The sequence below is a fragment of the Felis catus genome, chromosome B2, assembly GCF_018350175.1.
Source record: "Felis catus isolate Fca126 chromosome B2, F.catus_Fca126_mat1.0, whole genome shotgun sequence".
Classification (NCBI taxonomy): domain Eukaryota; kingdom Metazoa; phylum Chordata; class Mammalia; order Carnivora; family Felidae; genus Felis; species Felis catus.
The window spans coordinates 130,102,663-130,120,553 of record NC_058372.1 but is presented as its reverse complement, the minus strand read 5'-3'; the positions used below and the strand labels follow the sequence as shown (position 1 = coordinate 130,120,553).

At 38.1% G+C, this 17,891-nt stretch overlaps 1 protein-coding gene across 8 annotated transcripts in view; it reads right to left on the bottom strand.

Annotated features, from left to right (window-relative positions):
- UTRN (utrophin) overlaps window positions 1–17,891 on the bottom strand; it is a 491,097-nt gene that overhangs the window by 89,106 nt on the left and 384,100 nt on the right. For all 8 annotated transcript variants that reach the window (XM_045058165.1, XM_045058163.1, XM_045058164.1 and 5 more), the window contains 2 exons: window positions 9,020–9,288; window positions 2,772–2,918 (listed from right to left, as the gene is read on the bottom strand). In XM_045058165.1, the coding sequence (XP_044914100.1) occupies window positions 2,772–2,918; window positions 9,020–9,288 (416 nt within the window). The remainder of the gene's footprint in view (window positions 1–2,771; window positions 2,919–9,019; window positions 9,289–17,891) is intronic.

Sequence of the window (17,891 nt, the reverse complement as noted above, 5' to 3'; positions counted from 1 at the left end):
CTACAGCCCAAGATATGATTGCTTGTACAGACTCCTCTATCTGTGGAATCAAAGTACTGGCATTAAAACAGACTTCTTCTGGTACCAAATGACAGCAAATAGTGCCAGGAACTCTTCTAAGCAGTTTATACAAATTAACTTTTTTAGCCTTCACAACAGCCGTATTAGGTATTATTTAATATTATCACCACTTTACAGATGAGACACCTGGGACACAAAGAGCTGTCCAAGGACATAAAGTTAGCACCTGACAGCACTGGTATCCACAGCCAGCTCATCTGGTGCCAGGATCTTTTGCTTTCCTGTTCCTCTCTATTGCCTTGAAAGCAGTAAAGCGCTAAGGCACCTAAAGTCAAGATGTGGCCATGGCCAGTGGCTACTCACTCATCTCTCTTTTGTAAGGAAGGTGGTAAAAAGTGTCACAGGGAACAAACGGAAAATACTCCAAGGGAGGGGCACCTTGGTGGTTCAGTTGGTTAAGTGTCTCACTCTTGATCTCAGCTCAGGTCATGATCTCATGGTTTGTGAGTTCAAGCCCTGCATCAGGCTCAGCACTAAGAGTGCGAAGCCTGCTTGGGATTCTGTTTCTCCTTCTCTCTGCCCCTTCCCTGCTTGCACTCTCTCTCTCTCTCTCAAAATAAATAAATAAACTTTAAAAATAATAAAATAAGGGGCGCCTGGGTGGCTCAGTTGGTTAAGCGTCCAACTTCGGCTCAGGTCATGATCTCACGGTTCGTGGGTCCGAGCCCCGCGTCAGGCTCTGTGCTGACAGCTCAGAGCCTGGAGGCTGCTTCGGATTCTGTCTCTCTCTGTCTCTGCCCCTCCCTTACTCACGCTCTGTCTCTGTCTCTCAAAAATAAATAAATGTAAAAAATAAATAAATAAATAAATAATAATAATAATAATAAAATAAAATACCCCAAGGGAAAAAACAGATGACAACAGACAGACAGAAAGACAGAAAGACAAAGAGACAGACTTAGATGAGAGATTCATAGACAGGTAGAGACAGATGGAGAGAGAAAGGATATATGAGTAGGGAATGCCTTATTTGCCTCCAACTTTGTGTCCAATCATCTCGATGTGGGGGTATTCAAGTGTATACCAGTCAATTAGCATACTCTCTGGATTTGTCCTCACAATTAGCTCTCTTATGAAAATGCAAAGTTGGTATACCGAGAAACTAAATGCAAATCAGTAACAACTGTACACAGCCTACTGACACTTGCATTTTCTTTTCCCTGGTCCTGGTCTATGTAGTGCTAGTCAGCTGTTCCGCTAGATTGTCAATCTTATTTTCGGCGGCCTTTAAATGAAACGTGTATATCTCTGGCTCACTGGGCAGCTCGCGTTTCTCCTGGTTAGCTATTTAAATTACATTAGCAAGTGCTTCGTTCATTAAGGCCAAAAAGCATTCAAACGTCACACTCTATGTTCAGGAGAAGAGAAGACGCTAGTCCTGAAATATAGTGACGTTGCTGCCAGCATAGATTCGTTCCCCTTATTCAACCAGCAACATCCGAACTCTAGCAGTTACAAGACTCAGAGATAAGGATAAGAGAATATACATCCTCCTTCAAGCATAATGTACTCCTTGACTTCTAATCATTGAAGATGGTGATAACAGAAGCAGAAGGCCATCAGGATGGACCAGAGGAATACCTGCACGAAGGTAATGAATTAGGGAAATGGAGCAGAAGATAAAAGGAGTAAAAGTCAAACGCCTCTGTGTTCCACTCACTAGAAAAGCAGGTACGAGTTTAACAGCTCATGCCTTACTAATCCCAGATTATTAACACTCTTTTCAAACACAGAAACTATACTATGCACTCTTTTCTTACATCTTCAACTTCATGAAGGACATACAAACCACTGGGTATTTCAACATTTGGGTTAATTCAGGAAACCTAGTATGCTGTAAAATAGTATATCTTTAAAATAAAAATGCTTTTGTGTACCACTTCAAATTGCATATTTATCTCATTAAATATTGCATTTTAGGCCCAAAAGATAGAGAGAAATAAGAGTTATTTTTTTCAATGTTCCACTTAAAATTATCCTGCTAGTTTTCAGGGGGGAATAAAGTGATCATCATAACTCCTAGGACCTGGCCCTTGAACAGGACAGAGCTCTGCAAAGGCTGCACACACACACACAAAAATGACTGACCAGCATGTGTAGTGACTTGCAAATGCTGACACCTACTAACACGACAGAGTCCTTCTGGGTGTGGCTCTATTAAATCTGGGATGAGCAAGTACTATCCAGAGTCACTGAAATAACTGCATCAGAGCAGCAAAGACCTAAAAGCCCAAAGTAAACACCACCCTAGTACAAATGTGCTAGCTGGAAAAGATGAACAAGATGCCTAAATAGCACACAGTGGAAGAAAGATAGAGATTTCTTAACTTTTCAAAAGAAAAAAACATACACACACACAATTAAAGTAAGAAAAATGAGCCATTATGGAAAATGTTTCTGTGACCTATCACAGGTTTCAATTGCTTTATTTGACCCTTTGCAGTTTTCTACAAATATCACACTAATAGTACCTCATAAAATTACATTAAAACCAATATTCATAAATAAATGAGGCCTTTGGGTTCAAGATATGGAAAGACAAATATCTGATTATATTACATGCTACAAATCCGTTATCAAATACAACCAACAAAGACAGAGAAAACGATAGTGTGTGGTAGAATAATGAGACAGGGTTTGCGGACCTACTGGGGTATAAAGCTGGATTATGAACAGGGATAAACTGATACCTGCAAAAGTTTCCATCGCATATTAAGGTCATCTAGCTGGCGAGACATCTTTAAAGATGGATGTAGGTCAAGTGGCGACAGCTGACTGGATAAATCATTCACTGTTTGAACTTTTAAGTTGATTGGTGCAATTTCTTCTCTAAATGCCTGGAAGAATAAAAACAAAAATGATGTTCTTGGAAAAGAATATAACAGAAGGTAGTATTTTGAACTTTCCTTCAAAGAAAATGGCAAGATCAGCTGCCAATGGCAACCCATTGGCAACAGCTGACAGCTCAGTCCAGGTCTTTAGCAATTGGGACCACCAGGCACAAAGCCATCTTTTATAACCTGGAGAATTTAAATAGGTGCACAAAGAGAAAAACTATAATGCAAAGTATAATGCAAAAAAAAAAAAAGAAATGATTATGTGTTCCCTGCAAATCTACCATTTTATGTAATTTCATCTGGAAAATGTTTGCCATTATTATCCACTTTCCTAATTTCTAGTCTTGATTCTACTTTCAATTTCATGTTTTCCATCTTCACTTCCATTTAAAATTAAGTGAGATATTGGCCAGTGAGAACAACTTTCCTAACCACAAAACCTACGACTATTATATACTCGAGAGGTAAGTTTTGATCCTTTCAAAATCATTGATGATCACTGTGGTTAGAGGAAGGGCAGGAAGAGAAGGGTACGTAAGAAAAGAGGTAAATGAGGCTTAGTGACAAATGCTACCTCTGGCACAGTACAGAGAGATGCCATAGGTGGGAGTGGAGGATGTATGTGAAGAGAGAAAGAAAAAAATAAAAGGTATTTTGGGCCAGTGACAGTAATTCGTCCCATAAGAGCAAACAGAATAATGAAAACACAGTTTTCTCCATTCTCCACATAATTCTGCCTGCCTCTATGTTCATGTTCCCTTTTTCCAACAAAGTCTTTGCTTAGATCCAATTGATGTTTTAAAAGACTCAACTCAGGTGCCCCACCCATCCATTCTAATTCAGGGAAGATTTCCCTGAGGCTCTTCTCAGCATTCTTGGCTGGAGACCCCTCTACATGTTCTGCGGCGTTCTCTCTGCCTTCCTGAACCCAGTCAGGACTTTAAGCCAGCACACATCCAAACACACAGACTCAGTTTTATAAGTGGGAGCCATTCTGATTGTGTGGTGTCATACAAGCCAGTTGTTACATATTTTAAATATCATATCATTCCTTACCAAAGCTCTTAGTACATCCATATACTTGATGTCCCTCAAGAAGAATAGAAGCTTCTTGAGAATAGACACTCTCTAGTATTCAGCGCAAAGTTTGCAATACAAGAGGGGAGAATTCATTTCTATTGATGAAGGCCCACAAAAATGATATCCATGGCAAGATTAAGCCAATATACAGTTGGGGAAAGAACTGAGATACCAAAAGAGAACAGTATATTGTTATTTCTTTAGTATGTCACAAAATCAGAGTTAATTATGTACCAAGTTGAACTTACATGTATTAGGTGTCCTGAACATATAGTTGGTATCAGCCCTCAAGCTGTATCACTTCTATGATCCCACCCCTTAAGAGATAAGCATATGTCTACAAGTCTCCTTTCTTCCCTCGTTTTCCCCATAACAAGTTTAGGTAATGAAATATTATATATCAGAGTGTTCTGAAGATCATGAACTTTTATTGGAATACTGAAGTATTAATTTGATATCCCCATTATGCTTATAAAAAGAAACCCTCTTTAACCATGTCCTTTCTCCCTTCTCTCTTCAAAACCTTCTCTCTTCCAAAACTAGTTACCCTATATAATTCCCCCTTATATAACATGTGTAGGCTAAAAATAATCATTACCATTGATAAAACTCAAAATAGTATTATGAATATAAACTTTAATAAGGAAATTCATTTTAGGTAAATCAGAGAATATTTTTTAGTGTTTGAAAATTCTCAAACATGCTCAAAAGCTACAAGAAGAAACTCAAGATGGAAAGTCAGAAGAACAGACCCAGAGCTCACAGTCAGTATGAAAGGTACACACGTAGGAGGTAGCAGTGTGTAGAAGACATTTGAAACAGTGAACATGTAAGTCAATGTGTGTAAAGTAAGAAATATTGCCAGAACCCTAGAAAGTATCAACATTTCAAAATCAGGCAGAAGAAAGGAAGCTCACAAAGGCATCTCAGTTGCTGCAAAATGGAAGGAAGAGGCTTTTAGACTTGTGATCAGTTTCCTCCACGGCTGCAGGCATTGGTCTTTTATGGATGACAGATGTGCACACAGACTCACAAATACAGGTCAATGAGAAAAGCAGTTAATATGATAACAGAGGCCTTCTAGGTCTAAAGAATGAGCCGCTAACATGGAAGCTTAGAGCAGACACAAGTGGGACTAGGGTGGGGAAAGAGAAGGTTTCTGCTGGGACTTGGAAGGGATCTGAGTTCCTTCAGATTCAGTTTAAGAATAATGACAGAACTCAAATCCTTCAAGGTTTCTTCAGTTGTTTTTGAACATTATACCTTAATATTCTCTACCAGACTACTTGGGAGGACTCAAGAATTTTAATCAGCTTTTAAAATCAATGTCTTTGTATTTTGTAGGTATCAAAGATTAAAAATGAAATGCTAGGGGGGTACCTGGGTGGCTCAGTCGGTTGAGCATCTGACTTTGGCTCAGGTCATGATGATCTCACAGTTCATGGGTTTGAGCTCCGTGTTGGGCTCTGTGCTGACAGGTCAGAGGCTGGAACCTGCTTCTGACTCTGTGTCTCCCTCTCTTTCTGCCCCTTCCCTGTTCACGCTCTGTCTCTGTCTCTCAAAAATAAACATTAAATTTTTTTTAAAAGAAAAGCATAATTAAAAAAATGAAATGCTTGGGGCGTCTGGGTGGCTCAGTCGGTTGAGCGTCCGACTTCAGCCCAGGTCATGATCTCACGTCCGTGAGTTCAAGCCCCGCATCGGGCTCTGTGCTGACAGCTCGGAGCCTGGAGCCTGTTTCAGATTCTGTGTCTCTCTCTCTCTCTCTGACCCTCCTGCATTCATGCTCTGTCTCTCTCTGTCTCAAAAATAAATAAATGTTAAAAAAAAAATTAAAAAAAAAAAAAGAAATGCTAGAAAGTGTCCTTAGGTTTCTATAACTTCAAATAATAAAAATAACAGCTTTTATGTTTTTGAACAGTCTTTTAGTTCAAAAGATGGGAAAATTTTTCAAAATTAGATTATAACTTCAAGACAGATTTAAAAAATCTTACAGCGCATCAAGGAGTTTTAATTTTTCCTCTGTTACAATACTGTTTTTTCTCTTAAAAGCCACAGGTGAAAATATTAAAAGACCTTTGACCACCATGGTCATTGGGTTTTGTTTTTGTGGTTTAGTGTTTTGTGGAAGTAAGGAACCTTTCTACTAAGGAAGTTTACCTTTCGCTTTTTAAAGAGCTTTCAAATTAAGGGCCTTGAAGTAAAGCAAGTTTAAAATGGTTGCAGATCTGCTGTGTGTTCTAGTATTAAGAACCAATGTATCATGTTTGCTGCACTTTCCTGTAGGAGAATAAAAGTCTATGTGGTCTTCCTTGCTATCAAAACAGAAACATCTGCTCGTATTAAAGGTGCTGCCAGCCTGATGGCAGATGTGGGAAAAAAAAAAAAAAAGGCTTCTCCTGTTGTAAGGGGTATATTTGGCAAATAAGAATGATTAAGGATAATTTTAGGGCATTAAGGTTATTTGATTACCCCCAAAGATTTTGTTTTCCAGTTGCTTTGACACATTTAATAATATTTAGCAATAATCAGTACTTATTTTCACCTGCCAACAGCTTCAGGGGGATTTGGCGTATACTTTAGAGTATATGTAAAACATCCCAGATTTTGAATCCATTTTGTTTGGTTTAATGAGATGTGGGTTTTATTTTCTTTTTTTCCTAATAAGATGTTAAAATATTTTAATCCACAGTTTATTCCTTTCTCTTAACTATTAACTGTATTTCTCCTGGCTTTCCACTTAAGCAGTGAATTGAACAAAAGAATCTAGGTGCAGAAGTGGGTAATTTCTTTAATCAAATGGGATTAACAACTCCCAAACTTTTAGGCCTTTAACAACTTTTAGGCCAGATACAACTTTTCATTTTTTCCTTCAACACTAGTCATCCTGAATTAAAACTTCATACTTTCAAATTCAAATGGGTAAATTCTTGTTCTAACCAAGAGGCATGTTTGTAGTCCAAAAAAATATGCTGTTTAGAAACTACTGACTTAAAGATTTCCAGCGTTAAAAAAAAATCATTTAGGGGTGCCTGGGTGGTGCAGTCGGTTAAGCGTCCGACTTCACCCAGGTCACGATCTCGCGGTCCGTGAGTTCGAGCCCCGCGTCAGGCTCTGGGCTGATGGCTCAGAGCGTGGAGCCTGTTTCCGATTCTGTGTCTCCCTCTCTCTCTGCCCCTCCCCCGTTCATGCTCTGTCTCTCTCTGTCCCAAAAATAAATAAAAAAAACGTTGAAAAAAAAATCATTTACATGGCAAGAAGTGTGTGTGTCACTTCCAAAGAACCTATACTGAAAAGCTTTATTTTCAGTTCATTATTTTAAACTCAGATTCATCCACAGAAATGGCTTTCAGGAGACCAGAGCTGTCAGAGGAAGCTGACTTAACTCATAGAGTTCTGCACACTTATGCATATTTATAATGAAAGGTGGGAGACACCAATGCTTCTTTAGTAGTGAAATTTTTTTAAGTTTCGAGTTCAATCTGTAACTTTCAAAGCACTGAATTCAAAGAGCTGATCAGAGTTGTGCTTAATTACATTAATATGAGTGAGGTTTCTACAGTGAAAGAGAAGAAAGAGCAAGAAAGAAATCATGGAAACTCTACCACTTACTAGCCGTGTGGGCTTAGGCAATATCTGTAGTTCTGTCATTTTTTGAAGTTTATTTATTTATTTTGAGAGAGTGAGAAAGAGAACGAGTAGGAGCAGGGGAGGGGCAGAGAGAGAGGGAGAGAAAGAATCCCAGGCAGGCTCTGAGCTGTCAGTGAAGAGCCCAATATGGGGCTCAAACTCACGAACTGTGAGATCATGACCTGAGCCAAAATCAGAGTCGGACCCTTAACTGAGTCACCCAGGTGCCCCTACACTTCTGCCATTTATAAAATGGGCTTAACAACACCTATCTCGTGGGGTTGGTATGTGGATTAAAAGAGGTATTGAGGTACACTGGTTGAGAACAGCTCCTGGCACACAGAAAGCCTCAATTAATGCTAGTCATTATTATCCTATGTCTACATGTACATATATTGACTTATATAATTAGCCTGCATACTCAGTTCATTTCCTAGACCCTTCACTTTCCTATTTAGCCGCACGCATAAAACAAAGGGAAAGTGTTATCCAATGTCTGTGCACAAAAGATATGTATCTTTTGCAATAAAAATCACATTCACAATATTGATATTGTCATCTAACAGCTTCTGATGTTTCATGGGTGCATTCTCTGATTTGCTTCATGACTACCTACCATATAGTTTACTAGGCTACCATAAACCCTACTACTGTGTCTCTTATTGCTTAAATTCTATTAACTTTTTTTCTGGATATGTTCTAGAATATGGGAACCAAAGGGGCTCTAGACCACAGATCTATCATCCTTAATTTTGGGCAATTCCTGACCACAAACAAAATTTATAGCTAAACTAATCCTTCCATAATACACTCAGACAGTGAGATAAAGTTTTTACATAAGAGTCCTCAGTAAAACAGCATGTTTTTGATTAAGTCTCGAAATCCAGCTACCAATTTACAGGAACTACAGAGTAGAGAGGAACCTGCCCAGGGTCACCATGTGGATGCCACACTGCAAAACCCAGGCTGCGAGAAATACTATAAAACAAACAATTCAGTTTCTTAAACAAATACATTGCAAAGGAAACAAAAAAAGGATAGAGGGGAGATCTAGGGATTAAAAGGGACTCTACAATATTTAAAAAAAAACCACATCGGTGTTTAGAGACACAGAGTTGGTTAAAAAAATAAGTATAAAGAAGAATAAGAGTAAATTATTGTGAAAATCTCATTAATTATTATTTTGGTGGGGAGGGGGTTCCCATGGTGAGGGGCATATGGAAAACATCTGCTGTGTGACTGGGAAAGCTCCATATCCTGATTTTGGTGGAGTTGTAATGGGACTGATTTCATAAACTCCCTTATAACGGGTTTTATATGTGGCTCTCTTTGTGTTATACTTAACAATAAAACATTCCTTCAAATCTTTTATCTGAGACAGGGATTCTGACCATGGTTTTTTCAATGTGATCCTGCAGTGAGTCGATGAGTAAGTCACCCACGGGCTTCCAGCCATTCCGTACGGCCTCCACCTCCTTCATGTCAACGTCTAGGTCATCCATGGCGCCCTGCAGATCTCTGAGCTTCTCCAATGCCTTGTCTACTTGCTTTTGCCAATTGCTAGTGACAGCGTTTAGACTTTCCCACTTCTCTTTGACTTCAGAGGACTGTTTGCGCATGGCCTTGGCAATCTTTTGGGCCCTCTCCTCAGGAGTCAATTCTGTAATTGAAAAAAAAAAAAGAAGAAGAAGAATATTTGGAAGCTTGATCAATAGCCAAGTGTGAACACCACCTTTTGAAGGGGTGCTTATAGGTGCATGGAGACACAGTTTACACAAGCCAGGGGAAGAAGAAGTTTCTCCATATTCCTTCTACTGATTCCCTATTACTTCTCAAAGGAAGAAATAAGTTAGAGTAATGAGCGGTCCGGTAGTTTTGGTGACTTTTGAATTTTAATATATTTACAAACCTTGAAATGTAACACAATAACTCAAAAAAAATAAAACAATCTTTCTTTAGCATATATCTAGTTATATAAAATCCAAAGGTAGTATTTCATTTCACTGTCCTAAATAAAAATGGGAAGTATAATTAGGAGAGAAATAGCTTTAAGTTACACAGAAAGACTCTGAGAAAATAAGATTAATTTATCATGTTCCTTAAAAAAAATAACTGAAGACAAATAACGTATCTTAGATACTTCATCGTCGCTGAATCTGTTTGACAGTTCATCTTTAAAACAGGGCACTTTCTGTAGCCCAGACATGTAGCATGTCCACAAACATGTCAACAGGAAGACAGCAAAATTTCAAGGATCATCCCAAATATTTCAGATACAGCAAGAAAGCTTCCAGAATGTCTGAAATAAAGTCAAACCTTCAGACAGGAAAGGCCCTGCCATAGGACAGGGGCAGGAAGAAAGAGGAAGAGTCTAGAAGACAAGCAAAAGATACAGACAGAAACGAAAGTTAAGTTCAAAGCCAACTGTCAGAAACACAGAGATGAGAAAGCTGACAAGAGCAGACATCCTTAGATCAGGTTAGATGGATCTCCAGTTAAACACTCCTGGGCCTCAGTTCTCTCATCACTCAAGGGTGTCCCCTTTCCTTTCTTTTCCTTTTTGAAAAAATTTTTAATGTTTATTTATTTTTGATGGGGGGGGGCAGAGGAGGGGGGGAGGAGACTGAATCTGAAGTAGCTCCAGGCTCTGAGCTGTCAGCACAGAGCCTGATGCAGGGCTTGAACTCGTGTACTGTGAGATCACGACCTGAGCCAAAGTCAGATGCTTAACTGACTGAGCCACTCAGTCACCTGGAGGTGCTCCCTCCAGGTGTGTCCCTTTTTTACCTCTCTGCTTGGAGGATTGTCCTGTTTGTCTACTGAAAACAGAGGCCAGTCAGAAACATACAATCAAGGAAATCAATACAAGGAAACTGTAGACAAATTTTAAGATAGAAATGCTTATTCTTCTTTGCAATAACATTTTATCTTTTGGTATCAGTTGCATTTGCAACTTTACTTCAAAATATTTCAAATTATTTGTAAATATAAATGGAAGTTCATGGAACTTCCTGGTGAGATGAAGTAAAGCAAGCTCTCCCAAACACTAACTTTCATATGCAACATATATTTGTCCCTCTTTCTTTAGTATTATTTAAAAGTCAAGTGCAAGGAGATAGAACACATATTTTTATCTATTTAAATTTCCAGAAAATTCTCGACATCAATATTTAGACCTAAAAGCAGCTGTAATAAACGTCTGGGAACCAAATAGACCATGAAGAGTTCAGCAGCCACAGAACTCGGGGTTGCATTGCTGAAATGCTAGAAGCTATAGAGCATCCTGAATAAACCCTCTGCAACTGAATTGATTACAATGAGATTTTGTGTTATGATAGACACATAGACTGAACCCGCCATCAAGTGATAAATAAGGAAAACAAGTGAATCAAACACCCAGCTTCTAGGAATGCTTGAACTGTGATACAGTCCAGTCCAACAATACTAGAGGAAAGATACGCCATTAGACAAAGCTTATTTAAGTCCTTAAATAGAAAATGAGAAATACATAACACTTATATGTAATATATTTTGTTTATATAAACATAAAATGTTTTGTTTATACTTTATATACTTATATATAAATAATACAAAATACGTAAAATAAATAAATGCTACTTACGTGAGATGGAAAAAAATCATTTTAATAGGCCCATGAGAAAGGGAGTGGTAATTTTTATGTTGGGAACACCTGTGTTTATCACTTGGGCTTTTTCAAAGATCTATTTTAAGCACTCGTGTTTTACTGGCTTTTGTAAAAGAAAAAGATACAGTACTAATTTCAGAAGAGACAACTTAATTGTGATGATTTTTCCCTGAATAAAGTAAAAACTGTTTCTGAGTCAGTCACCGAGTAACCTGGTAGGGAGACACACAGCTTCTTTGTCCTGTGACAAAACACCCAACATGGCTGGGACATTTTTGTCTTCACTTAATGTAAAATCTTTTGATTGAGCAGTCCTTTTGTGGTATTTATTATATAATCCCTACTCAAGCAGCTACTCGGGAGAAAAGAAAAGCTCTATGTTCAATTCCCCATCTGTTTGCCAGAAAGGATACATATTAACTGATCACGAGTCAGAATAAAAGTGCCTCCTATTACAGTACTGATCTCCTTTGAATGCCTACTTTAAACGAAGAACAGAGGGAGGAGGTACAAAACCAAACAAAAACCTTCCAGAACCTTTGTGAAACAGGTAATAAGCAGCAACATCTGAAATATTAAGTTATGACAATGTGGGGTAAGAGAATAGAAAAACAATTTAAAACAGCAAAAAAAGAGGCATAAAAGATGAAAATAATAAAGGGATAAAGTTACATTTTAAACATCCTCTAGTTATTTGAAAATCAAAGGACAACGTTTCCTTCAAAATTTCTGAAGAGATTTTTTTGCCGTAAATTTTAAGACCCTCATGCAGGAGTAGAGAATTTTCTGGACCCAGTGGTTCAGAATTTAGGGGACATATGAGAACCCCCTCCGAGAGTTTATTTGCTTGCCTGTTTGTGTTTAAATACTGAGCCCCAGGGGCCCTACCCCAAAATATTAAAAGATTCAGATTTAGTTGGTCAAGGGTGAAGGGCAGTGTGGATATATTTTAAAAGCTCCCCAGATGATTGTAATGGGTTGCCAGGACGAAGCACCGCCAGCTTCTTGGCTCACAAATTGATTTCTCTGGTCCCTGCTGCTGAAGCTGGAGTATTTCCACTCCGGTGAGTTGGTATGTCATATTCCCACGCAGCGCAGGGCCACTAAATACTGAAGGCCGAGAGCAAATGAAGCTCAAAGATAAGAGGGTAATCTAATTTGCATTTGAAAAGGCAGTAATAGAGGCTAATCGGAGAGACGGAGGAAACAGCAGGATAAAACCAAATAAATTTACTGACAATTTTCAGACCAGAAGCTCTTTTTCTGTCACTTTCCTATTCCCTGTAGAGAGTGTGTGTGTGTGTGTGTGTGTGTGTGTGTGTGTGTGTGTGTGCATGTACGTGTTTCTCTGTGGATTTCTTTGAGGGGCAGCACTGTTTTTCCGTTCTTTTCCCTTGACAGGCTTTCCCATCTAACTGACCAAATGTTGAGAGTGGAATTATACTTACTTCCTCTATATTATATATTTACACATAATATATAATAGGTTATTATATCTATTATATATATAGATTATCAACCTGTTCTAGGTTATTATATCTATTATAAATAGATCATTTATAAATATAAATTATAAATATTGTAAATTTATATTAATAAATATAATTATAATTATTATATTAATTTCATGTAGAATTTATGTAATTTAAAAGAGTGATTATTATGTCATAACAGATCTTTTAGGAAAATTGATATCTATTTTTTAGGAAGAAGAAAGAAGAAAAAGAAAAGAGAAAGCAATGATCAATCTTCTATTTTTCTCTCTTGTCCAATTATCTTTATTCCTCAACTATGCAAATGAATTGGTGGCATTTATACCACACTACTTCTATAGCTTGGAGAGAAAGACTGCCCATGGTACCCTGCAATGCAGGTGGAAAACAAAGCTGGACCAAGGGCAGAGACTAGGATTTGGGACCAGCTCTGCCCCCCATCTTGCCCTTTGCTCCTAGGAGAGCTAAATAACCCTACTCATCTCACTTGTATCGAGTGGGAACCCTATTTTCTCATGCTGGGAAAATATTTTATACCAAGGCCTTTCAGAGGTCTAAAATTCAATTCTCTAAGAAAGCCAAAGCCACTATATCTCAAAGAAATCTTAATAGTAGAGGGGACAACAATCTCCTTATGCGTGCTTGCACAAAAACATTTTGCATTAAAAAAATTAAAGTATATGTTTTTACTATGAAATAATATAGAACTCTATTAGAATCAGCCCAGTTGTTTTAAATAAAGACTTTCCATATTTATGGTATTTTCTTGCTCAATATGAAACTGACATTTACAGTGTCCATTGGGATTTTTTTTAATGTTTATTTTTGACAGAGAGAGAAACAGAACGTGAGAGGGGAGGGGCAGAGAGAGAGAGAGAGGAGACACAAAACCTGAAGCGGGATCCAGGCTCTCAGCTGTCAGCACAGAGCCCAAAGCGGGGCTCGAACCCACGAACCATGAGATCATGACCAGACCCGAAGTCAGATGCTAAACTGACTGAGCCACCAAAGTGCCCCTGCACTGTGACTTTTTATTTGTAGGTTCGAAAGCCTTATGTCATGTATGTTTTATTTCTTTCCATCTTGGTTTAGCAGCACCCAGTCTAGAGACCGGTAAGTCCTCAATATATAATTAGTGAACTGGGTTGGGCTCAATGGAACTTTTAGCTTTACTCCTTACTGAGCATACTCAACTTTATAACTTCAAGTGGAAATCTTTCTATTTATTTTTCTTTCCTCCTCCCCACACCCATATAAAGCATTTACAAAAAGGTTTTTACTGTGAAAGAGAAGGATAAACTTCACAAAGTTATTTCAAGTATGGTAATTCCAAATATCTTACTTGTACATTTTGCTTTTTTTTGCATGTATCTACAATCTTGTTGTATTTCACCAAGTGATGAAAATATTAAGACCAGCAAATATAGAAAAGAAACCCTCCAGAGTAGCATTTTCACTTCTGGACTAGTCTAGTACAAGAAAAGATTAGGAGATCATACACCAATTCCAACACTAACAAGTTATATAATCATAAATATATTCCTTATCTTTTTGAACTTCAGTTAATAACTATAAAGTTACTGGCACATGCCTGGCACACAGGAGGGCCTCAACAAAGGCTAATTTCTTTTATGATTCCTTTTATGATTTTATCGCTAAGTCTGGGAGACGTAGACATCTCTAGGGATTTTTCACATAAACAAACCAAGAATTAGCCAATAAAAATTCACAGGAAAAAGCAAAGCGTCCTCATATCTCTAGAGACCCGACTTGCTCTTACTCTCTCTTTACCTGCCCTCCATTTCTCTCTCTCCCCTTCATGATCAAAAGATGTTTCTGATTAAAATAATGGGAAATATATTCTCTCCTACATTTTCTGATTACATGATTAAGATTAACTTAATCTCTCTGATGATCAGTGTTTAAGAGGACTCCACCCTTTTCCTATTTTGTATGATGATAACAATCATTATGAACTAGATTACAAGTACATCATCAAGGGTCATCAGCTGATTACTGTAATATTTCTAATTATGTTCATTTAATACATTATAAGAGTGACAATAATAAGAGGTTACCCAGACTAGATTAACCTGTTCATGTGTAGCCTAAATCTTTCAGTAAGAACATGATAAAGATGATATGTACCCATCCATGCTGCCAAGGGACTTCTCAAATCCTTAAGGGGAAAAAAAGGACATTGAACAAGTATGTTCAGAGAAAAGCAAGATCCCCAAAGTAAAGAGCTGTGGGAAGTATCTTTCACAAACACCCATATGCAAGGTAGTAAGAGAGGGAAGGAAAATGGAGAGGAAATCAGAAATGCAGCATACTGTGGAGGGAGATAAATGGTACTTTTGATCAGAAGTTAATGGAGGTAGAACCAGAGTCTGGACACTTCTAAGTTTTACTCTTCCTGTAAAATGGGCCAAAGTAAATAAACCCAGCATTGAACTGAGGAAGAAGTAAGGACAGATCATTAAGAAAATTAACCTTGGGGCACCTGAGTGGCTCAGTCAGTTAAGCAACCAACTTCAACTCAGGTCATGATCTCACAGCTCCTGAGTTCGAGCCCCATGCCAGTCTCTGTAGTGACAGCTCAGAGCCTGGAGCCTGCTTAGGATTCTGTGTCTCTCTTTCTCTCTCTACCCCTCCCCGGCTTGTGCTCTGTCTCTCCCTCTCTCAAAAATAAATAAACGTTCAAAAATTAAAAAAAAAATAACCTCCAAGAAAAGAGCAGGAACATCAGAGACACCCTGGAACAGACCTGGCTAAACAACCTGAGACTCAGCTTTCAATTTTCTGTAACTGAATATTCCCTGAATTTCCTCACACTGATGGCCACTTTGTAATTTATACATGTCATTTGTGTGTGCTGAACAGCAGCAGACAGGTCACTGGGGGGAAGGGGTGGAACTGAGAAGAAGGGAAGCTGGGAATGTCAACTCCAGGAGGGGTTTTCTTCGCTGTTGTATCCTCAGTATCTAAAATACTTAGTCATTCTTGCAAAACAAGTTAGGCAAGTCTTATGTTTATGTACTGCCATAGTGAGTGAGGAGTTTAAATGAAGAGAAGGCTTTATGTCTTTGCTAGCATTAAACTTTTTTTAAAAAATGGCAAACCCTGGCACGTCTGGTGGCTCAGTTGGTTAAGCTTTTGACTCCTGATTTTGGCTCGGGTCATGATCTCACAGTTCATGGGATTGAGCCCTGCATCGGGCTCTGTGCTTGAGGAGTCTGCTTGGGATTCTCAATCTCTCTCTGACCCACCTGCACACACACTCTCTCTCTCTCTCTCTCTCAAAATATATAGATAAACTTAAAAAAAAATGGCAAACCCTCTCATTCACTTTTAAAGATTCCAGCTTTTGAGAGGAACAACAAAAATAGCAAAGTAAGTATACTACCCCATTAAAAGAGTTTAGTATCCTCCTATTCTTTATATTTAAGAGAATAACATCCCAGATGTTGATTATAAGAAAATACATACATGTAAAATACTGCCATCTTTTTTATGAGGCAAATGTAATTTACGGATGGTTGTGATAGTGATTAGAGAACCTAACAGATGGTGAACAATTAATTTAAAATGTTGTGCCCATCAAACTAACCTTTGTTATCATTGTTACCATATAATTCTTCATCAAGAATGTTGATTTGTTTATTTAAATTGGATTTCATTACTGTGGTATTCATTATCATGCAAAAAAGGTTTTGAAATTTTTACCCAATCAGTAGGCTTATTCAGCCGACTCATATATTTTAGGAAAGCTGAAGACTGGATTGATTACATCCATCCATACATTATAGAACTTTAATTTGGGAAGGATCACATTGCTGCTCTGTAGTTAAGAACACCGGAAAAGAAAGGAACATTCTATTTTTCTGTGTTTTTTCATGCATTACTACATTGCTAATCTAATTTGGACTTGAGAAGTTAATTAAATTATTGTCTTGGTCTATAAGCCTGAAAGCTATTATTTATCCTTCAATCTTTTATATGAAAATTAAAAAGACAAAGCCTAATATTGCTTAACCACATTCTCTCTTGATGCTAGGAAATCAGTGAACTGGTATGTCATTCTATTAAGCAGCCTGGTATTTTAGTAAAGAAAAAGCAACAGTAAAGGGAAAAGTAAAGACTTACAGACATATTTCCTATTGTATGAAATTGTATGAAATTGCTTTAAAGTAGAATATAGAAAATTATTTCTACTAAAGTGCTGGAAGCACCTCTGATTACAAGGGTAATGAGAGTATACTATGGTGGTTAATTGCACCAAGCCTAGCGACAAGCCCCACATGTCACTTCAATGCTGTCATGAGTGACAGTGTGCTTCCAAAACTCTCCGAGTCTCCATTTGCTCATCTGTCAAATGGGTGGTGACAGTACTCACACCTCAATGAGTTGTTTTGAAGATTAAAGGAAACAAGACATGTGAGGTGCTTGGCAGCGTGATCAGTGCTGCCTTGTGAACATCTATGTTTACTAACATTTCTCTCCCTCCCTTCTTGGGCACTGGTCGTTCTTCCATCTAACATTATATTTATAGCAGGGGTGTGCCAATCCCAGCAGACCCAAAGCTCCACCTAACTCAAGCTGAGTCGGTCAGAACCCTCTCGTGTAATGCGCTGGATCTAAAGAAGGGCTGCCCCTCCCTGGGGCCAGGTCATGAGGTACATGGTTATAGGAAAGCTAAGAAAATCAAAACTGGTAGAGAGAGAAAGAAAGGGTGGCATAGAGAAAAGGCTTCTGCGTGGCACTCCTGTCCCTGTTGCCAGCTGTGACCTTGCCCTTACCATACTGGGCTACTGGGGCTAATACACTCCCCCATGTGCCTACGCTTATGGAAGTTGGGTGTCTGCCATTTACAATAACTAAGATTCTAATCAATAAAGCTGTTATTAGGAAAACAAAAATGCCCTGGGAAAAAAACACCCATTAGTTTTACTAGCCTAATTACTTAGGTTATAATGTGTAATTTGGTCTCATTTTATGAGATGCAAGGAAATAATTACTGCCATCTTTTTAATGTAAACTTAAGTTATACTAGGAATCCATGTAAAAGTAACTTGTACTAAGCTATATGATAATCTCACTTTCACTCATTTAACAATCATGACA